This window comes from Dermochelys coriacea, chromosome 4 (genome assembly GCF_009764565.3).
Source record: "Dermochelys coriacea isolate rDerCor1 chromosome 4, rDerCor1.pri.v4, whole genome shotgun sequence".
NCBI lineage: Eukaryota > Metazoa > Chordata > Testudines > Dermochelyidae > Dermochelys > Dermochelys coriacea.
The window spans coordinates 24,721,743-24,745,920 of record NC_050071.1 but is presented as its reverse complement, the minus strand read 5'-3'; the positions used below and the strand labels follow the sequence as shown (position 1 = coordinate 24,745,920).

Genomic DNA, 24,178 nt, shown 5'->3' with positions numbered 1-24,178 from the left:
AGCCCAGCCCAAAGATAAGATCCAGAGCATGTCAAACAACAGGAGTGAAGCCAGCAAAAGTCCCAGTCCGTTGGTGACACCATGAGGTACTGAACAAAAACTCAAGGAATTATGGTTCCAGGTCATTTCAACATCCACACCAACAGCAAGTCTTGATGACTTAAGTGTCAAGGTCAAAAAGGGCTCAGCTCTGGGAAGGATGTAGGACATTAGGTTACTTTTACATCAGCAAGTGGGGGACACCACACAACGACTCCAAATATGGGGTGCGGTAGGGCCTACAAAAAGAATAACCAGACCTCTCTACCATCCAGATCTTATTGGTGGCTCACGTGAAGTTAAGTGACCAAGTGGATGAAGGCCAGCTGCATTTTCTAGCCAGCTCTGGGAATCACATGCTTAAGCATATTTTTAGATCACATAAGCACAGTAGAGAAGCTTCTTTAAAACTTACCACATCAGTCAGGCCAATGTGCAATCCCTTCTCAGCAGAGGCCAAGGACAGAGCTCGTGATAGATCAACTCCCCTTTCACCTGAGGTGAAGGTCACGATCACGCTCAAAATGCAGCTGCCTAGCAATATTAGCAGTGGTACGCACGTACTGAAGAATCACCAGACATACAGGCAAATCTCCTTACTTCTCTCTCTCATCTATAAAATGGTTATACTACTACTTACCTACGTGTCAGAGGTGTTATGAGGCTTAATTAATGTTCATGAAGACCTCTCAGATGTTTAGCTGCATGATGCTAGAAGCTACTGAATTGCCCAACAGTAGTTGTCAGCTCACCTGCTAGCACTCCTGCCTATGGAGCACATGGGTCCCAGGTTAATAACTATAGTAACATTTAAAATGAACACTTAGCAAGTCCAGGTACTGCGTCTAGTTTCTAGTCAGTAATTAGCAAACCAAGGTAAGTGGTAGCCCTTAATTTGTAATTCTCTCACCTCTATTCATTTAGGTTGAACAGAAATATTTTATGAAGGCTTTTTGTGAAACAGGTTAGAAAAATTCAGACAATTTTTTTGGTGGAATTTGATTTATTGAAATCAAAATGTTTCGTAGAGATTATTTCATTTCAAGATTCTAACAGAACACTGCCCACCAGGCAGGTTTCAAAACCTGGCTACCGGGTTTCCTTTGGAAGCCTGCCCTATCTCCTGCCAGCTCATCAGCTCAGTTCCTCAGCAGCCTGGACCTTCCAGGCTCATGGCTCCCCAGCAGCCCACCTGGCAGGCTAATAGGAATCCAGGAGCCTGGAACCCCGGAGTCCCATCTCCCAGGCTTGCTAGATCCTTGCCAGCTTGGGCTCCCAGAGTCCATGGTTCCAGGGCAGTCTGGCTCCATTCCCTTTTGGAGGAAAAAAAGGTTTTTTTTCCCCAAATCAGAACTAAACCAGATTTCTAAATTCAGTAAATTCCACTTATCAGCAACCTCTCAGTTCCAAGAGAAAAGTTGCTGTTTTCCAGAAGTTGCCAATAAGCAGAAGGTACTATTTTCAGGGGGATACAGAGACATGAGTGTAGAACAATGATGCATTGTACAATGAATTGTTTATTAACTTTCAGTTTGATACAATGTTCTGAAGAAGAAAATCAAAGGTGACATACAGAAATGGATATATTTTGTATAGTGTAGCACAATGCTTAGAACAGATGTAGGAAATTTTAGGTTGCCATAGGTCACAAAGACTACAGTGGCACACAATTCTATCATAACAAGCATTTAAAAAGCACCCAAGAAAACTTACGTGTGTTTAACTGTAAATACAGTGCAGTTCAGCCTACAGTGTTCCTCATGTGTGTCACAGAGTAAAGCAGCACAAAATTTTACTATATTTCATATACAAAAAAACTTTTTAAGAACACCATTTGTCCACTGTTATCTTCTTCATACAGTTTGCCACCTCCAATTGTAAATCCTTCTCAATATTGCATGCAGCCTCGTAACCACTCTCAAAGCCATGATGTTGGCATATTCTGCAGAAAAGTCCACTGCCTGTAGCTGTTGTTTAAGTGAAAGCTCTGCAGGTTCGTCGTCCCATCCACTGTCCACTTGTGCCTCAGCCTGTAGGCATGTGACAACCTCTACCGTCTCCACATTTGGCATCAGTGAAACCACCTTCCATCTCCAAATGACTGTCAAACTCAACAACGGCCTCAAATTCCTTTGCTGATAGACTGTCAGGAACTGAAATGGTCGGCCAGCAAATCAATGTCCACCAAGCCAGCATTTTCTGTTGTTCATACAAACCCTCCATTTCTGAAGCCATTTTGAACAGTCTTCAGGAGAACAGGAGCCCTTTACTCCTTAGCAAGATGAAGTGCATCAGAGTTATTTTTTTGGCAATATCCACTGCTCCTAGATGTGGGTCAGCATAGAGAGAGGCCATGATGTGTGCATTAAGACAAGCATGGCAGTGACCTTTGAAGTTTTTAATGACCCCGATCTTCACTGGCAGCATGGCGGAGCCTGTGTTCAGAGGCAAAAATTTTAACACGTGTGATAGCTCTACATTAATTGAATGAGCTGGGCAATTATCAATCAACAGGCAGACATGGCAGTCCTGTAGTTGCAACTCCCTGTTCCAGTTCTCTAACCACCTCTTCAAAACACCACACTTATCATCCAGGCATTGGCTGAACTTCTGTAGATCACGGGCACCTTTGAGTGGTCCTTAAGGAAACAACGAGAGCACTTGCTCTTTCCAATCACCGTAAGAGACCGTTTCTCTGTCCATCCATGTTTGCACAACACAGCACCCTGATGAAGTCCGTAGCTTTTTTCCTTCCTGCAAGCCCTCCTTTAAGCATACCAAGGCCTCTTTCAGGAAAGTCTCAGTAGAGGAGACTAGTCTCATCAGCACTGAAAATATCACGACGCTGCAACTCCTCTAGAATGCTAAGTAAGGCATCCAACCTCCATTCATTAGCCACCAGAAGATCAGCATCTTGATTCTTGCCGCGTTCCTTATGCTTAATGACATTGTGCTTGGCTTTCCACCGACAGAAACAGTGATCCACTGGGTAGAACTCCTTTCACTGCTCCGCTGCCAGCTGACTCGCTTTCTGTTTCAACATCAGCCCAGAGTTGAGCATCTTGGCCAAGCTTATGCTGAAACCAGAGCCCCAGGGCTTCACCAGCATCAGTCTCCTTTCCATTGCCTTGATGCTTGCGGCCTCTTTGTGCTGCTCCCATGCTCCTGTAAAATGTTACGGCTGTTCTTCAGAATGCATGACACAACCAACTTTGAGACAACAAAATTCCCAGCTACTCAGATTTGCTTAGCACCAGGCTCACACAGGGCCTACAGAACCCGAATTTACTGGTGAGAAATAGGTTGAGAAATTTGGAAGCCATGGCGAATACATACGTGCTCAGCTGTGCATGCTCAGAATCTGATTACAGGTAGGACCTCTCCTCTAAAGAATTGTTAGTAAGCAGCATGCCTCTTGTTAAGATCTGAATCTCATTAACATTGATGTTGATAGGTGCGGATGTAATCACTGGCAATATGTTGCAATTAACTAGAAATTGCTAATAATCAAGATTGCTATTAAGCAGAATTTACTGTAACAAAATCCTCTGAAATGTAATTGCCTTTCTCCACCCAACTTTACTTTTAACAAAAGAAATTCCCATTCTTGCTACACAATAGTCTAATGTCATCCTTTTGCCATGATACAGTGTTCTTTTCCAGGTTTTGGTCTGAAGATGGGATTGTAGAACTGTACATCAAATATATCAGATAAAAGACTGAATGGGTCACCTTCAGAATACAGCTCCTCTTTACTAGCTAAGGTTATCAATATTACCCAAAATTTGGCTTACTGTTCCAAGTTCCTTGTAAACATTTCCCCAAAACACAACTAAATTGCCATTTTATTTTATATATATATATATATATATATATATATATATATATATATATATATATATATATATATCACTGTCCTTCCTCAGAGAAATTATATAGAAAAACTTAAGCAATTTCTTGATGCTTAACTTAGGATCTGATGTGGACGGACTCTGCACACCCAACAGCTTCCACTGACTTATGGGACCTGATGGTGTCGAACACATCACAGGACCATGTCCTTAACTGTTGTTCCCTTTTTCCCATCACAATACTGCAGTTGGCACTCGGATATAATTCAATACACACAGAATATTGAAGCATATAATCTCAAAAAAAAAAAAGGGGGGGGGAGGGGGAAATCAAGAAATAATGAAAAAATTAAGTCAGGAGTGTTGTCAGAGACAGGCAAGCAGAGCTATTAACTCCAGTAATGAGAGGTGTGATTTCCTGATATAAGGCACTAATTCAGGAGGCTCCTGATGTTCCCAAAGCCTTCAGGGATCAATTTACTTTGTGGTTGTAAGACAGAAAGGATAACACTTACAGAGTTCGTTTTTTGCTTTTTTGAAATTTGGTCACCACTGTCTTCAGAATTGTTTGTGGGTGATTGGTTTAGTTTCCTTTTTCGGGATGCAGCTTTAAAAATATATAAAAAAAAAGCAGAATTGAAAATTACATCAATTAGAAATTCACCCTGAAACAGCAGAATCGTTCAAATCAACATTACAGAAGCTACCAATTATGTCAACTTTGAGAAATATCAGATTTAACAAATGTGAGAATTTGTGTAAACACACCCATCCTTTTAATACAAAACAGCATAGGAACCAATTATTTTTAGGCAATATAGAATTAATAGGATTTTTACAACAGATGTTAAGCATCTGGGAGCACAAGCAATCAAACATTCTATTCTAATATGGTGACAATTTTAAAAACCTATTCCCTTTGAACTATACTTTTCATCTCTGTTAATGTTAAGAGGGTGGAATCAAATACTGCATAAAATTTAACAATTTGCAAAAAAAATTGACCATTGTAACAAATGGTTTAAAGGAAATATGCAAATAGCTGAATACATGTTTATGTTCACAATGTGTCTTTTTTGTGATATTCATAAAAATATTTCATAATAATTCATAAAAATGACAACTTGTTTAGGACTCCAAATTTAGGTTTTGTAAAGAGGAATGTTATAAAAAACTTATTATCAAATTAGTGCAATACAACAGAACCTCAGAGTTATACACACCAGAGTTGTTTCTCTCAGCAACACCAGTTGGATGTTATAAAAATAGCCTGTTCAAAATACTAAGATGACAGTGTTCCATGAATACAGAAAAGTTACATGATATCACTCAACAGCTATTTTGTATACAAAAGGAACAGAAGGTTTCATATACATTCCAAGTTTTTCTTCATAATATTTCTTGCATCTAATCAACAATTATCTTATTAATAAAGCACAAATCAAACAGACTCCAGGTGAACAAATAGTCCGCAAGTGTGCAATAGTGCATCAGTTTTATCAATGAAGAAGTTGCACCCCTTGAAAAAGTAAATCCTCAATAGTTGCTTGTACCTCCCTAGCAATCCCTGATGCCTGGAGCCCCAAGGATTTGCACATAGAGATTGCTGTTGCCATAGATTTTGACATTATCTCTGTCATGTCACGTGACACCTGCAGAGACACCTATGCACCAAATGAACCCTCTAATTGTGGAATTGAACTCATCCCTCTTAGCTTCAGGGAGTTTGTCAATAATTCTTGCCATGGACTCCAAATTAATGAAGTAATTTTTAGGTAACAATATCTAGTAGCTTCCTATGTGTATTTGAAGGTTGGATGTTGAGTTTACCTTCCTAACAAGTCTAATTCTCTTGGGCTCTTTATCCTTGAGAACGAATTTGAATTGGCCTTGGCAAAATCTTTCACTGGCTGTGGTGACAGGTTGAGAAAAACTGTTCAAATCCCTTGGAGGGTACATGATACCATTGGTCTGCTCTCTTTATAGTAACTCCTCACTTAAAGTCGTCCTGGTTAACATTGTTCCGTTGCTGATCAATTAGGGAACATGCTCATTTAAAGTTGTGCAATGCTCCCTTATAACATTGTTTGGCAGCCGCCTGTTTTGTCCACTGCTTGCAGGAAGAGCAGCCAGTTGGCAGCTAGCTGGTGAGGGCTTGGAACCAGGGTGGATTGGCAGACCCCCTATCAGCTCCCAGCTCCCCTAAGTTCCCCGTGCAGCAGCCACCCAGAAGGCTAGCAATTGCCAGCAGTTCAGCTGTCCCTCTCCCCACAGCCAGGTGCTGCTCCTACCCTCTGTCTTGAAGCTTCTCCCCAGAGCTTCCTGCTTGCTGTACAGGGGAGGGAGAAAGAGGAGGACTAATGTCAGGGTGTCCCGCTCCTGCCTACTCTGGCCCCCAACTTACCCTTTCTCCATATAGAGCAGGGTGGGGGCAGGACAGAGCTCAAGATGGAGCGCGTCTCTATCTATTAATTACTATATATATGTTAAGCGAATCCAATTTCCCCATAAGAATTAATTTAAATAAGGGGGGGGGTTAGCTTCCAGGGAAATTTTTTTCACCAGACAAAAAACTATAGTTGGATTTGCTTAACGTCGTTTCGCTTAAAATCGCATTTTTCAGGAACATAACTACAATGTTAAGCGAGGAGTTACTGTAATGCGGGAGTCAAAGTGGCTGGGGTCTACCTGAGAAGTTTGGCAGTATCTGCTAAAGTGTAATTAATAGGTAGAGACACTCTTCCTTCAAACAGCAGAATGCAAGGTATCAGTAAGTTTATGAAAATTTCCTGAACCACCTCAGCTTGAATACCCAGAGCAAAAGCCATCCTACACATGAGCTCCTGAAAAGTCTCGTGAACATGTGGAATGAGGAGGAAATGATTCAGATACTATGGCCTCATCGGGACAGGACATCTATCTATGCACAGGAATTTGATATTTTGCTTCTGTAATAGTTTCCTCTGGTTCTTGGGTCATGACTTTGCTTAGTCACTGAACAGATAAGGGTGTCATAAAATGAAATAATGGATGCTCACAACCTCACAGAAGATGTCTCCCTACTGGATTCAGACCCTGAAAAAGAGAACAGACATTCCAGATGTAAAGGTGGAGCAGTATCAGTCGGTGTAAAGAGCCATCCGGCTTGCCTAGTATGTGCCCAGGATCCGGACATTTCTGAAGCCGGCACCAAAGTCTGCAGTCAAGCCAAAAATCAATGATTGTGTCAATCCAGTACCAGGATATAAGTTGAGGTCAGCACTGAGAATGATATCGGGGCTGGCATCAAGGTTTTCAACTTCAACAGTGGAGAGTCTGGTATCAACAAATACAGGAAATCCTTGGCTGTGACATAAGGGTTGGGAGTTGGTACCAAGAACCCCAAAGTACACGCTGCTGTCAGAATGGGTGACAGAAAAGAAGTCACTGGGAAGGAAGTCAGTACAGCAGGTACCAACCAGTCTCAACAGTACTGACGAATAGGGCTCTGGAGTCAACCGTACCAATAAAGCATAGATAAATTCACAGTACCAGGCAGCAGCAAATCAAATTTCTCACTCTAACCTTGGTACCAGAGGACTCAGAAGGCAACCTATCAGACAAGTGGCATTGGCTACAGTGCTTGTGGATGTCTGAGAACCCCTTCTTTGGTCTCAATGCAGCCTTAAGTTCCGAAAACCTAGAAGTTTTAGGGACACTCCAGAAAAGAGCTGTTCCCTTTCACCTGGATCATCCTGAAGACTACTTGTACATCTGTATTCCCCTGAGGTGCGACGATAAAAACAGACAGAACTGGAGCACTGCTTTTAAAACATGAACTCTATCCATTCTGACACGGTGTGGGTAAGAGGCTGGATACGCAGATTTTTCTATGAGATTTTTCCCTTCCTACATAACTCCCTGGATTTCTGAGTCCACCTCTTCAATGATTTGCAGATGATGAACTTCTCTTTCACATATTCCAAGACAAATAAGGCATTTAGTAGTATGACTGTCACCTGCATAAGTGTCTCACAGGAAGGGCAATGTTTGAAGCCAGGGATACTGTGCTGAAACAACATCTCTGGGCTTCAGAAGAAGAGCAAACGAAAGGGACAAAGAAAAACTATTGTAATTCACACTAACTAAGAGCTATTTACACAAGAATTTAGTGCTAAACCCTTAAAAGGAACCATAAGCTGGAGCTCCAATTCGCAGTGGGGAGGATAAAGAGGGGTAAGAGGAACTGAAAGTGGGTTGGAGCAGCTCAACCCTCTACACCCTTGGCTGCATTCATGGAGATGCACTGGGGCACATGTGCTGCCCTGACAAGTACTAGTGATGACTGCACTGGTCACACACAGACCTACAGTGATATACAGATGTGAACAAGCACTCAAAAATACAAGGAGTTCAGTCAATAAACACCAATATTACCAGCATTTAGTAACATACAAAAAAGAAAAGTGAACTGAATTCTATAAACCATTGATTCAATTTCATACTTTGTTTCCACGCTGTTTTTCAGGGTTGAACAAAGCACTCAAATTATAAAACTATACCTTTTCCATAAAATTTGAGAACTTATGTTTTTAATATTTCAATATTTAATTTTAATATTAAACAACTTAAACTGTTCATACTACTTACGAATTGTTTAAATGAAGAAACTGGCTATGACTCAATTTGTGTCTATAAACATGAGTTCTGTCATTAGCCAGAGAGAATCTGAATAACCCAGGTAATTAAGAATTTTGCCTATTCTCTCTCTCACCCAATCAGCTGTAAACTTTCACAAAAAGAAAAAAAAAATTATGTGTTGAGGCAGGAAAGCAGGTGTTCAGTGATGCCTCTTCTTCTAAAAATGGGCCCAAAGTCAGATGATTTATGCCATTGCATTCAGGCATGCTAACTCCTGTCTAAAACTAAGAGTAACAGATGTCATTTGTGTCAGAATTTTACTTCCTAGAACACCAGTTTCTGTGGGCTTGTAGGCAAGGACATGAAATTGCATTTTTGTATGAAAAAGTATGGCTATAAGGTAAAGCCCGTATATTAGAAATCAAACTTGGCATGAGCTCATAGCAAATATTTTGGTACAAACATTTTAAAAATGCGATACTGACTTTTATAAAATTATTTTAACTTAAAATAAATTTGGTAATAATAATAATACCCACTTAATTTAGGATTAATTTTCTTCCAGGTGGGACTAGACTTATTTCTTGAAACAGGTCTAGCTAAGCATTTCATCTCCAGCAGATCTCTAAGTTTTATCTTTCAATTACTCACATCACAATTCTCATCCTCAACATATCATACATATAATGGTAATTTCAAATGCTTTTTGAGATCAGAAAGTATAAACTCGCTGTGCACTCAAACATACACAACACAGAAAGTATTAAAACCATTTGATAGTACTAAGCATCTGTCATAGCTATATTATCAATAGACCAAAGTCTCAAGATGCATAGAGGATCATTGTACATAAATTACTTCCTAATGTAAGCAAGCACAGTGCATGGGAGAGATGAAAAAACTACTTTCTCTTATGGCATAGGGACACTGAGCTGTTGCTCTGCTATGTCACACAACACCATCATTAAATCTTTATCATGAAAGACATCTTGATCATTTAAAGCAATTTCCAGACAATTAAACTGAAAGTGATCTTATTACAGATAACTTCTCTCTTTCACACCTCCAATCAGAGCCATCCCAAGGGGATGGCGAATCAGGGCAACTGCTCCGGCCCCCGCACATTTTGGGAGGCCCTGCGCGGCAGTGAAATTGGCTGGCACTGCATGGGCAGCAGGCAAACCGCTGGCTGGGGAGGCTACTCCCAGCCTGCCCCTTTCACCCAAGGGAGAGTACACCGGGATGGAGAGCGCACAGGGGTGCTTCTGCAGTCTCCCCAGCCCCGGGAAGGCGGGTGGCATGGCCTCAGCCCCCTGGAGCCCAGTGGTGCCGCCGAAGCAGGGCCCGGGGGAAAGTGTGCATGGGGCCACTCCAGGCTGTTTGGGGAGGCACCGCCTCCCCCAGCCTCCCTACCTGCCCCCAGCGTAGTCAGTCCAGGAAGTGACATCACTTCCACCCCAGGCCCTGCATCCCTGATAGGGACAGCTCTTCCTCCAATTCATTAAGGACACTGGGTATAGTTCCTGCAGCTAGATGGAGACTGCATAACCAAAACCTGTTATTTCATCTCTTGTATTATTTGATCTTGACATAATTGTATTATTTTATCTTGATCTCACACAATTCAGGTTTTTGCATAAGCCACCAACCACCAATAAAACAAATACTATTTAATCCTGGGGAAAAAAGTTTGACTTTGGATTTATAGGGAGGACACTAAGAAAGCCAAGAAGAGTGTCACATGTTTTCTGCTCTGTACCATTTCACACACTGGGATTTTCCATCACGTTACTAGGCATCTCAAAATATCCATAAGGCAACTTAAAAAAAAAAAACTCTCGGGCCTAAAGACAGAGTATTAGAGCTTCCACAAATGTACGGAGATATGCAAGATAGATAACAGTCCAACAATTCTGACTTAATATTTCAAACATTCATCCTAGGCAAACAACCTTACTCGTTGAATTTACTCATGAAAAAGCCCTGAAGGAAATAACTTCTTCATGCTACTGCTAATAAAAGTTTATCTTAATCTATAGATGTTTATGCTGCTTTCCTGCATTCATTGTTAATGGCAAAAACAACTGAGCTAACACTCAACAGATCCTTTGAGGAAAACTTTAAGACTTAATTTACAACAAACCATGAATATAATACTATAAAAAGTACCAATCAATATGTAAGCACTTGTTTATTCAGAATTAGAATCCAGCCAACTGGATTTTAGTGGCCAACTTCACATGGGCCACTAAACCAGATAAAATAACTGTCAATATTGATCTGTGCTGGATTTGAACAGGATCTAGAGGTAAAAAGCTCTGGTCCTCCATTGCAGTTCCCTTACATATGAAATTAAAACAAACAACAACAAAAAACCACTACCCCATAATTACTCAATCTGCAACTCCTGTTCTACAGAGAAGCCAGCAATAATGTATATAATTTTGGGTTCATAAATTAAAGCAACCCTGACCTACAGAAACCACCAAACTCTCCTTTTATTGTGAGAGCATGGAAAGAATCTAAAACAGTTTAAGTGAAGGGAAAAACTAAACAGTGTGAATATTTTTCTCTTTGCATACATGTCTTGTTGGACTTCAATTTAAATATCCTTCCCTCAAGTTTGCTGCAATGTGAAAAATCTCCTGAATAACGCACAATTAATATAACGTTCCAGTGGTAAAGATTACTGCATACCTTCATCATTAAACTTCAAACCAGCAGCTATTGCTTCATCCATTGTGCTTGTTGATTCTATCAACTAACGAGAGAAAAATTAAGTGATCAGTGACAAATTTAACAGAAAAAAGCTGCTAAGTAATGGTTGAAACTATTATTTCACCGTTTTACAACATTTATAGTGAAATCTAACCACAGTAACATGTAGTCATTAACCAAGCCAACTAGAGGTGTCAGTTATTGCCTTGGAAGGACTGCAAAAATATGGACTGAAATACTGCTTTTCAGGAAAGCAATTTTCACTTATTGCACTTCTTGAATATTCTGAACACATCAGTGTTCACTTTTAATTTCTTCAAAAACTTACCTTAGTTAAAATTACAGCGTTGAAAACTTAAAATTCCATCTAGTTGTAAATATAAACATTCTCTATTTAGCAGTTTTATTACTTCGTGCTAAGTCTTTCATATCTGTTGACTTCCTGGATCATGTGCATAAATAGGGTATCTTGTGCTGCTCTGGGAGTTTATATGAATTCTTATTCCCAAATCTAGGAACAAACCCTTCTCCCTCCCCTTACAAAACATCTTGCATTTCAGGCTCTCAGTATTTTTATAAACTTGCGAACTTCAACACCTCTAAAGTGTTGCATTAATTTCATAAATGAAATAATTTGCCAAAGGTCATAGAACGAGTCAGTGACATAGATGGAAACACAATGCAGGAGTCCATGTTCCCACCCCCCAATTTTAATCATTACACAATGCCTCAGGTTGACTACAATAGGGTAGCTATCTTAAACAAGCACCACTCACCCTGGAATCATTCATTTCCTGAGGGCCTGGTAGGACAGGCTGTACGGGGTGACAAAAGGACTATTGTTTACAATGTCCAGAAGAAGGTTGCCAGGTGCAAACAAAGGCCAAAATTAGCCCTGCCATTAGAATTTAGAAAATTCTGTTGATAGGGAACCAAAACAGAAGCCCTCTTACTCTCTCATGACAATGCAGTCAATTCAGCTAACAGGAGTTCCAGTTAACAGCTAAAAAACTGTCACTTAAGTCAGCAGATATGATTGAACACAAATCAGGGAGCAGATCTACTGGGTAATTAAGTGTAATATTTAGTCATTTTTCTGACCCGTACTACACCGTGAAGTGCAATTCTTCCCTGAAAAGGGACACTAAAAACGGCACTTTGTATTTTCCAACCCAAATTTACTCAGTATACAAGTAAAAAAGAAGATTTCTTCCTATTAATTAGTGCCCTTCACAATGATCCTCTGCACATTCACATAATTGAGAACATGCACCGACAGATGAGCAGAATGGCACTCTCAAGAAACAGTGCCAGTTGGAGCACCCACATGCCTCAATACAACACCAATCCACTTGGAAAGATACTAGGCAGTGGGGACCAAGATAGGTTTCAGGAAGGACCCAGGAAGGCTATGGTGAAAGGAGAGACTCAATTTGGCTGACTTAAAAACGCCAAGGCTTTAAAAAACTAAGCTAGCAGAGATTTATTCTTTAAAACTACACTAAAACAATAAAATGCAACCATATACAGGCATTAAAGTTCATTTTTGTTTTAGAATTAAGTTTGAGTAAGAGCAGCCAGATGTTCCAGGTTCATACACTAGCACATTTGGAAAGAACTAAGATGACTGAAGCCCCTTGCCCCCTTTATAGCCCTGCCGCAAACATTTAGAGTTATGGGGTGCGGCTTGTGCGTACTCCAGCAGGCACTGCTTCTACTACATTGGCTGGCATCTCGCTAACACTGGTAATGTGCAGAGGCCATTCAAACAACTTCCACCTCTCCCCCTGTCCAACAACCAACTCTGAACACTCACTTTGACATCTGAAAGTTAAGATGGGTTCTTTCCTATCTACACATCACCGGTGACACCTGTGCCATTTTCAAATTAAGCCTTCACTTATTATTTAAGTTCTCAGAAAGGAAGCATAGTCCAGTGGTTAGCATGTTAATCTGGGACAAGAAATACACATGTTGGATACCCTGATCGATCACAACCTACTTGTGTGACCCTGAGAAAGTCATTTAGTTCACTTGTAAATTGGGGAGAATATTTCCCTATCTCACAGGAGTACAATGAGGATAAATACAGTAAAGATGGAGAAGTGCTCATATACTATGGCAATGGGGGCCATATAGAAGTGTCATAGATACTTGTCTATCACCATTTAAGTTGCACAGGTGTGACTGAGGTCTTAATCTGAGGAAAGTAGTACAGAATAAATTTCAGCTAAAGGAGGGTACAGCTGTCAACCATTACATAGTACAGATGGGCTTAAATGCAAGCATCCATACTGTGACAACAGCAGCCAATAGGCATTAGGCAGCCCACCCAAGACTAATGAGAAATATCACAGATGTAGCTCTAAGTCAAAATGAATTGAAGCTGTATGGAAATTCTCCTTCATGAAGTCCCAAAGCAGTAGTCTAGGTTTCATTTTCATTGCAGAGAACTAAGGACTAGGACTATGAAAAAAAAAGATCTAGGATAATGTGTGGGACTGAAGTCCATGTCTGACTATACTAGAAAAAAAAACCAAAAAAAAAAAAAACAACCACTATATAGTGGCTGATGATCAGCAAACATGGGTTGCCTTACTCTGCCTGTCTAAATGGGGCTGAAGACCATTTTTACTGAGAGGGGAAGGGCTAACCTCTGTTAAACAGGGGTTTCTTTCTGTAAGTTATTTAGCAAACAGTTTAGCCTCGTTTGCACGAACATGTTTTTAATATATTTAAATAAGAATGTAAAAGCTTTAAAAGGGGACTTTTTCCAAGTGTGGTAATTAAATTTTAAAATCTTATCAAATGGAAATACGCTTTTGCAAATAAGAATTAAAAAGTTCTTCCTCCATTCACATGGAAGGCACTAAAAAACACATATTGCCTAGGAAATAGCCTGCAAAACCAAACATTATTACTTGTAATAATTCTTGGTCACTTCTTTGCGGAAAGAGTTCCTTCAGTGTTTGGAGTTTAGCATCTCTGATGTCTTCCACCTCATCCATGTCTGGCGATTGGTCTGCATCATTTATATATGTAAATGTAGATGGTAAATCTTCAGCCTCTTCATCATCAGACTGTTCAGAGCTACCATATAAGGAAAAGAAATAAGACTTATTTCTACTTAGGAATTCTGTTTTAGCATCCCCATAATTTTTCAGTGAAAACGTAGCACTACATAAGCTTATCTTCATATAAGGTAGCTGTTCGTGTATTACCATTCTTTGAAAGAAACTAGAAACAATTTAATAGAACTGAAACCACACATCACTGACAGCACAGTTTAACAACAGGAAAAAGTTAACTTGAAAAAAGGCTTCATTCACCATAAAGCAAAAAAATAGCACAACCCCAATTTTTTTGCAAGATATCTTTGAGTCTTACAAGCTACTACTATCCAGCAGAGCAGTGGATCTGATTGTATCTTACTTGTTATCTACTGTTCAGAACAAAATGAAGCATCAACAATTCACAGAAGTCTACAGTACATTAGCCTAACAATACCAGTGAACCCATTTCTGATGTGGAGTAGGGCTGTTAACTATTGTGTCGCATAACCAGCCAACATAACGGCTGCCAACAGAATGATTTACATCAATAGGTAACGTCACTATCTGTGTCTCGTCAGTACCATCAGAGTTCATTCTTGCATAAATGGAAATAGATTAAGGCATTATCTAAACTAAAATTCAGGCTCAAAAGTCCAATATAAATTTTCCCCAAAGGTAAGACGACTGAGTTTGTAAAGGCCCTGTCCACACTCTCAGGGAAGAATCAAATCCATATCCAAGATGTGATCTAAATTACAAAATGAACCATGTGAAAAGACCTACTTGCAATACTTTAAATATATTAAAATGTGGCTCCATCTTGCAGTGTAGACAGAACCTAATCTTGGTTTTAACTATGTCCCCGAGATATACCAAAGCCTTGGATATATCCAAATCTATCAGGCTTATGCACAACTGGCAACCCTACAAAATGGAACCACATTTCAGTTTATGCTTAGTTTTGTAGCACAGGCAGGACCTAAATGGAAGTTTCATGCTTTACTGTCTTATTTAGGTAGTTTGTATTTAGCTTATTTAGCTAGATGCCTAGTTTCTGTTTCACTGCACTAAAGTTAGCCCACAGTTAAAAATGACATACTTATACAGAGGATAGCATCACAGCAACTTAATTTAGGTAAGTGTCTGCATAGAGGTGGGGCAGAAGAGAGTAAAAACTCAAACTGTTGCTGTTTCCAACTGACTCCGGCTATATACTTTTCCATTAGACTTCAATATGTGAATAACCATCATGCTGAGAAAGTGTAATAAAATATCATCTGTAAAAGATGCGTGCAAAAATTTGAGAAAATATTTTCATTTTTTATCAGATACTACCCTGTTCTTGCCTACAACTAGTACTTAAACTAAGCAAGCCTAAAATACACCTGGCCAACAGCACAAAGCTGTAACAAAGCAAAAAATTCCTTTCCAACTTCAGCTAGGAATCAGTTTATGCCTTTTAGCAGGAAGATGAGTATCTCTTGTAATATTTAAATACAGTGATGGTGCAAATGATAGTTCTATTAATATATTTTAAATCCTTTTTGCTTCAGTACTCACAGGAAAAGAATATTTGTATTAAGTCCAAAGAAAAAAACAACAAAAATCATTTGAAAGGTTACATTTGCTAAATAAAGTGCTTACCAACCATATCAAGTATAAAATCCCAAGTACTTGACAAGAAGGTAATAAATAGTTAAGGACATCATAAATCTTACATTGCCCACATGATTGAGCATAAAGAAATGCATACTTAATCACAACATGGCAAGTTTAGTTCTGACCCATGAACTGGATTTTTTAATATATTTTAGCAACTCAAATAGTGACACCTACAGTTAAGGTTGCCTGACACTTTCCATTTGAAAGATTTTATTTTCAGTGGTTTATAACTTCACAAAAACTAATGGTTAAGGCTAAAATTTTCCATGCTAGGTGTCTGCTTCAAACTGACAACGTTATAGAAGTTTGAGCTAAAACAATTTAGCTACCTCGGAGAACAAGATTAAGGAAAAATAGATTTTACCTAAGTTAAAAAAAAATTAACCACCATTTTGCTGAAAAACTAACAGCAACATACATTGGAGCAGGGATTTGAAATTTGGCAAGGTTGGTTGTGGAGAGATTGCTCAGGTGTCATTACTATCCCTGTAAACATTCCCCCAAATTTGGCAAGTAAGATCCCTCTAAAAAAAAAAAAGTTTGCTCATTTAAGCATTTGACAGCTAAATTCTCTGAAGACTGTTTACACGAGCATGCTCCAACCTCAAGTAGTTCCCACATAACAACATGAGTACATGTGCTATCCAACAGTGCAATTGAGCATGCGCCCAACCCAGGAACTCAGGGGCCGAGCAGAACTTTCACCACAATTGTAACTAGCAGGGGCCAATATGGCACCAGACACTGGAACAAAGACAGATCTTCTCTCCTGTGCTCTCAATGGTCCCCATGCTGGCACGATGGCAGCTTGGAAAAGATCTATGTAGCCTCACCCAAATGCAGAGGCGTGAAGAACAGAGAAAGAAGAAATGCAGGGGAAAGGAATGCAGGGGGTAATCACCATATGTAACCTCTCCTTCAGAGAGTGTTTTGAGATGATGTAACAGAACCCCCGTTTCACTGCAAATGAAAAAGACAGCAACAGAAGAGGGAGAAAATAGGCACCATTCTGTTCACCATTTGTTTTTTAAAATATTCTTGACCTACTTTTCAACAGCAATGAAAACCATGCAGTTTCCACTGACTGCAATAGGACCCATGCAATGTAGCTGTAACCATATCAGTCCCAAGATATTAGAGAAACAAATTAGGTGAGGTAATATCTTTAATTGGACTAGCTTCTATTAGCGAGAGAGACAAGCTTTCAAGGGATACAGAGCTCTTCAGGTTTCAGAGTAACAGCCGTGTTAGTCTGTATTCGCAAAAAGAAAAGGAGTACTTGTGGCACATTAGAGACTAACAAATTTATTTGAGCATAAGCTTTCGTGAGCAACAGCTCACTTCATTGGATGTATTCATTGGAAAATACAGTGGGGAGATTTATATACACAGAGAACATGAAACAATGGGTGTTACCATACGCACTGCAAGGAGAGTGATCGCTTAAGATGAGCTATTACCAGCTGGGGGAAGGGGGAGGGGGGAAGAAGAAAACCTTTTATAGTGATAATCAAGGTGAGCCATTTCCAGCAGTTGACAAGAACGTCTGAGGAACCGGGGAGGGGGGTAGGGAGGGAGGAAAAAAAACATGGGGAAATAGTTTTCCTTTGTGTAATGACCCATCCACTCCTAGTCTGTATTCAAGCCTAAGTTAACTGTATCCAGTTTGCAAATTAATTCCAATTCAGCAGTCTCTTGTTGGAGTCTGTTTTTGAAGTTTTTTTTGTTGAAAAATAGCCACTCTTAGGTCTGTAATCAAGTGACCAAAGAGATTGAAGTGTTCTCCGACTGGTTTTTGAATGTTATAATTCTTGACGTCTGATTTGTATCCATTCATTCTTTTACGTAGAGACTGTCCAGTTTGGCCAATGTACATGGCAGAGGGGCATTGCTGGCACATGATGGCATATATCACATTGGTAGATGCGCAAGTGAACGAGCCTCTGATAGTGTGGCTGATGTGATTAGGCCCTATGATGGTGTCCCCTGAATAGATATGTGGACAGAATTGGCAACGGGCTTTGTTGCAAGAATAGGTTCCTGGGTTAGTGGTTCTGTTGTGTGGTTGCTGGTGAGTATTTGCTTCAGGTTGGGGGCCTGTCTGTAAGCAAGGACAGGATCTGTGAGAGTGATGGGTCGTCCTTCAGGATAGGTTGTAGATCCTTGATGATGCGTTGGAGAGGTTTTAGTTGGGGGCTGAAGTTGATGGCTAGTGGCGTTCTGTTATTTTCTTTGTTGGGCCTGTCCTGTAGTAGGTGACTTCTGGGTACTCTTCTGGCTCTGTCAGTCTATTTCTTCACTTCAGTAAGTGGGTATTGTACTTGTAAGAATGCTCGATAGAGATCTTGTAGATGTTTGTCTCTGTCTGAGGAGTTGGAGCAAATGTGGTTGTATCATAGAGCTTGGCTGTAGACAATGGATCATGTGGTGTGATCTGGGTGAAAGCTGGAAACATGTAGGTAGGAATAGCGGTCAGTAGGTTTCCGGTATAGAGTGGTGTTTATGTGACCATCGCTTATTAGCACCGTAGTGTCCAGGAAGTGGATCTCTTGTGTGGACTGGTCAGGCTGAGGTTGATAGTGGGATGGAAATTATTGAAATCATGATGGAATTCCTCAAGGGCTTCTTTTCCATGGGTCGAGATGATGAAGATGTCATCAATGTAGCGCAAGTAGAGTAGGGACATTAAGGGACAAGAGCTGAGGAATTGTTGTTCTAAGTCAGCCATAAAAATGTTGGCATACTGTGGGGCCATGCAGGTATCCATCGCAATGCCACTGATTTGAAGGTATACACTATCCGCAAATGTGAAATAGTTATGGATGAGAACAAAGTTCAGCCACCAGGTTAGCGGTGACATTATCGGGGATACTGTTCCTGACGGCTTGTAGTCCATCTTTGTGTGGAAAGTTGGTGTAAAGGGCTTCTACATCCATAGTGGCTAGGATAGTGTTTTCAGGAAGATCACCGATGGATTGTAGTTTCCTCAGAAAGTCAGTGGTGTCTCGAAGATAGCTGAGAGTGCTGGTAGCGTATGGCCTGAGGAGAGAGTCTATATAGCCAGACAATCTTGCTGTCAGGGTGCCAATGCCCGAGATAATGGGGCATCCAGGATTTCCAGTTTTATGGATCTTGGGTAGCAGACAGAATACGCCAGATCAAGATTCCAGGGGTGTGTCTGGGCAGATTTGTTCTTGTGCTTTTTCAGGGAGTTTCTTGAGCAGATGCTGTAGTTTCTTTTGGTAACCCTCAGTGGGATCAGAGGGAAATGGCTCGTAGAAAATGGTGTTGGAGAGCTGCATAGTAGCCTATTGTTCATATTCCGACCTATTCATGATGACGACAGCACCTCCTTTGTCAGCCTTTTTGATTATGATGTCAGAGTTGTTTCTGAGGCTGTGGATGGCATTGTGTTCTGCATGGCTGAGGTTATGGGGCAAGTGATGCTGCTTTTCCACAATTTCAGCCCATGCAGGTCAGCGGAAGCATTCTACATAGAAGTCCAGTCTGTCGTTTCGACCTTCAGGAGGAGTCTACCCAGAATCCTTCTTTTTGTAGTGTTGTAGGGCCTAAACACAACACTAATCACATCAGCCACACAATCAGAAGCTCATTCACCTGCACATCTACCAATGTGATATATGCCATCATGTGCCAGCAATACCCCTCTGCCATTGCATTGGTCAGTCTTTATGTAAAAGAATAAATGGACACAAATCACACGTCAAGAATTATAACATTCAAAAACCATTCAGAGAACAATTCAATCTCTCTGGTCACTCTTTTACAGACATAAGGATATGTCTACACTAAGAAATTAGGTCGAATTTATCGAAGTCAGTTTTGTAGAAAGTGTTTTTATACAGTTGAGTGTGTGTGTCCCCACACAAATGCTCTAAGTGCATGTAGTTGGCAGACTGTGTCCACAGTACCGAAGCAACCGTCGACTTCTGGAGCTTTGCATTGTAGGTAGCTATCCCACAGTTCCCGCAGTCTCCACTGCCCATTTGAATTCTGGGTAGAAATCCCAGTGCCTGATGGGGCTAAAACATTGTCGCGGGTGGTTCTGGGTACATATCATCAGGCCCCCTTTCCCTCCTTCCCTCCCTCCCTCCATAAAAGCAAGGGCAGACAATCGTTTTGTGCCTTTTTTCTTGACTTACCTGTGCAGACGCCATACCACGGCAAGCATGGAGCCTGCTCAGCTAACCGTCACCGTATGTCTCCTGGGTGCTGGCGGACGTGGTACTGCATTGCTACACAGCAGCAGTTTATTGCCTTTTGGCAGCAGACAGTGCAGTATGACTGGAGGCCGTTGTCGACGTAGTCCTGGGTGCTCTTTTACCCGGGCACCTGGGCAAACATGGGAGTGACTCAGCCAGGTCATTTCCTTTGTTTCGTCTCATGGCGATTGAGTCCTACCGGCAGTGCACTTTTAATCTACAGCCAGCAGAAGATGATGGCCAGTAGTCATACTGCACCGTCTTCTGCCAAGCACCCAGGAGGTGACGATGGCTACTGGTCGTACTGCACAGTCTGCTGCCAGCAAGATATAAAGATAGATGAAGTGGCTCAAAAAAAGAAATAGACTAGATTTGTTTTGTATTCATTTTCTCCTCCCTCCCTCTGTGAAATCAATGGCCTGCTAAACCCAGTTTTGAGTTCTGTCCTTGAGGCAGCCATTCAGTTTCTCACAAAGCCACCCCCTTTGTTGATTTTAATTCCCTGTAAGCAATGTCATCAGTCACCCCTCCCTCTGTCAGGGCAACAGCAGACAATCGTTCCGCTCCTTTTTTCTGTGCCGATGCCATACCACAGCAAGCCTGGACCCCGCTTAGATCACTTTGGTAATTAGGTGCACATTAAACACCACATGCATTATCCAGCAGTATATGCAGCACCAGAACCTGGCAAAGCAAAACCGGGCGAGTAGGTGATGTCAGCGCGGTTACGAGAGCGATGAGGACATGGACACAGACTTCTCTCAAAGCACAGGCCCTAGCAATGTGGGCATCATGGTGCTCATGGGGCAGGTTCATGCGGTGGAATGCCGATTCTGGGCCCGGAAAACAAGCACAGACTGGTGGGACTGCATAGTGTTGCGGGCCTGGGAAGATTCCCAGTGGCTGCGAAACTTGCGCATGCGTAAGGGCACTTTCATGGAACTTTGTGACTTGCTTTCCCCTGCCCTGAGGCGCAAGAATACCACGATGAGACCAGCCCTCACAGTTGAGAAGCGAGTGACAATAGCCCTGTGGAAGCTTGCAACGCCAGACAGCTACCCGTCAGTCGGGAATCAATTTGGAGTGGGCAAATCTACTGTGGGGGCTGCTGTGATGCAAGTAGCCAACGCAATCAAAGATCTGCTGATATCAAGGGTAGTGACCCTGGGAAATGTGCAGGGATGGCTTTGCTGCAATGGGATTCCCTAACTGTGGTGGAGCCATAGACGGAACCCATATCCCTATCTTCGCACTGGAGCACCAAGCCGGCGAGTACATAAACCGCAAGCGATACTTTTCAATAGTGCTGCAAGCACTGGTGGATCACAAGGGACGTTTCAACAACATCAACATGGGATGGCCAGGAAAGGTACATGATGCTCGCAACTTCAGGAACTCTGGCCTGTTTCAAAAGCTGCAGGAAGGGACTTTATTCCCAGACCAGAAAATAACCACTGGGGATGATGAAATGCCTATAGTTATCCTTGGGAACCCAGCCTACCCCGTAATGCCACGGGTAGCCATACATAGGCAGCCTGGAGAGTAGTCAAGAGCTGTTCAACTACAGGCTGAGCAAGTGCAGCCTGGTGGTAGAATGTGCATTTGGACGTTTAAAAGCGCGCTGGCGCAGTTTACTGACTCGGTTAGACTTCAGCGAAACCAATATTCCTACTGTTATTACTGCTTGCTGTGCGCTCCATAACATCTGTGAGAGTAAGGGGGAGACGTTTATGACGGGGTGGGAGGTTGAGGCAAATCGCCTGGCTGCTGGTTACGCACAGCCAGACACCAGGGCGGTTAGATGAGCACAGGAGAGTGCGGTGTGCATCAGAGAAGCTTTGAAAACCAGTTTCATGACTGGCCAGGCTACGGTGTGAAAATTCTGTTAGTTTCTCCTTGATGAAACCCCCCGCCCCTTGGTTCACTCTACTTCCCTGTAAGCTAATCGCCCTCCCCACCTCCCTTCGATCACTGCTTGCTGAGGCAATAAAGTCATTGTTGCTTCACATTCATGCATTCTTTATTAATTCATCACACAAATAGGGGGATAATTACCAAGGTAGCCCAGGAGGGGTGGTGGAGGAGGGAAGGACAAGGCCACACAGCACTTTAAAAGTTTAAAACTTGTTGAATGCCATCTTTCTGTTACTTGGGCAATTCTCTGGGGTGGAGTGGCTGGATGTCCCCCCACCGCGTTCTTGGGCATCTGGGTGAGGAGGCTATGGAACTTGGGGAGGAGGGCGGTTGGTTACACAGGCGCTGTAGCAGCGGTCTGTGCTCCTGCTGCCTTTCCTGCAGCTCAACGATACGCTGGAGCATATTAGTTTGATCCTCCAGCAGCCTCAGCATTAAATTCTGCCTCCTCTCATAACGCTGCCGCCCCACCTTTCAGCTTCAGCCCTCTCTTCAGCCCGCCACCTCTCTTCCCCGTCATTTTGTGCTTTCCTGCACTCTGACATTGTCTGCCTCCATGCATTCGTCCGTGCTCTATCATTGTGGGAGGACAGCATGAGCTCAGAGAACATTTCATCACGAGTGCATTTTTTTTCGCCTTCTAATCTTCGCTAGCCTCTGGGAAGGAGAAGATTCATGTGATCCTTGAAACACATGCAGCTGGTGGAGAAAAAAAAAGGGACAGTGGTATTTGAAAAGACATTTTATAGAACAATGGGTACATTCTTTCATGGTAAACCTTGCTGTTAACATTACATACATAGCACATGTGCTTTCGTTACAAGGTCGCATTTTGCCTCCCCCCACCACGTGGCTAACAGTGGGGAACATTTCTGTTCAGCCATAGGCAAACAGCCCAGCAGAAACAGGCACCTCTGAATGTCCCCTTAAGAAAAGCACCCTATTTCAATCAGGTGACTATGAATGATATCACTCTCCTGAGGATAATACAGAGAGATAAAGAACGGATGTTGTTTGAACGCCAGCAAACATACACTGCAATGCTTTGTTCTACAATGATTCCCGAGTACGTGCTACTGGCCTGGAGTGGTAAAGTGTCCTACCATGGTGGATGGAATAAGGCTGCCCTCCCCACAAACCTTTTGCAAAGGCTTTGGGAGTATATCCAGGAGAGCCACGAATGCCAGGCCAAATTAATCATTAAACATGCTGGCTTTTAAACCTTGTATAGTATTTTAAAAAGGTACACTCACCAGAGGTCCCTTCTCCGCCTGGTGGGTCCGGGAGGCAGCATTGGGAGAGTTCGGGGGGGTACTGGCTCCAGGTCCAGGGTGAGAAAGTTCCTGGCTGTCAGGAAAACCGGTTTCTCTGCTTGTTTGCTGTGAGCTATCTACAGCCTCTCCTCATCGTCTTCCTAGTCCCCAAAACCTGCTTCTGTGTTGCCTCCATCTCATTGAAGGAGTCAAACAACACGGCTGGGGTAGTGGTGGCTGAACCCCCTAAAATGGCATGCATCTCATCACAGAAGCGGCATGTTTGGGGCTCTGACCCGGAACAGCCGTTCGCCTCTCTAGTTTTCTGGTATGTTTGTCTCAGCTCCTTAAGTTTCACGCAGCACTGCTTCGGGTCCCTGTTATGGCCTCTGTCCTTCATGCCCTGGGAGATTTTCACAAATGTTTTGGCATTTCAAAAACTGGAACGTAGTTCTTATAGCACGGATTCCTCTCCCCAAACAGCGATCAGATCCCATACCTCCCGTTCGGTCCATGCTGGAGCTCTTTTGCGATTCTGGGACTCCATCATGGTCACCTCTGCTGATGAGCTCTGCATGGTCACCTGCAGCTTGCCACACCGGCCAAACAGGAAATTGAAATTCAAAAGTTCGCGGGCCTCTTTCTGTCTACCTGGTCAGTGCATGTAAGTTGAGAGTGCTATCCAGAGTGGTCACAGTGGAGCACTCTGGGATAGCTCCCGGAGGCCAATACCGTCTAATTGCGTCCACAGTACCCCAAATTCGACCCAGCAAAACCAGTTTCAGCGCTAATCCCCTTGTCGGGGGTGGAGTAAGGAAATCGATTTTAAGAGCTCTTTAAGTCAA

General features: G+C 42.1%; 1 protein-coding gene across 9 annotated transcripts in view; it reads right to left on the bottom strand.

Annotated features, from left to right (window-relative positions):
* Nucleotides 1-24,178, bottom strand: part of SMARCAD1 (SWI/SNF-related, matrix-associated actin-dependent regulator of chromatin, subfamily a, containing DEAD/H box 1) — a 90,338-nt gene that overhangs the window by 48,829 nt on the left and 17,331 nt on the right. For 8 of the 9 annotated variants that reach the window (XM_038399597.2, XM_043512611.1, XM_043512612.1 and 5 more), the window contains 3 exons: nucleotides 14,150-14,318; nucleotides 11,208-11,271; nucleotides 4,406-4,497 (listed from right to left, as the gene is read on the bottom strand). In XM_038399597.2, the coding sequence (XP_038255525.1) occupies nucleotides 4,406-4,497; nucleotides 11,208-11,271; nucleotides 14,150-14,318 (325 nt within the window). Of the gene's footprint in view, nucleotides 1-4,405; nucleotides 4,498-11,207; nucleotides 11,272-14,149; nucleotides 14,319-24,178 lie in introns of those variants that run through there. The other variant, XM_043512616.1, reaches the window with a different exon arrangement.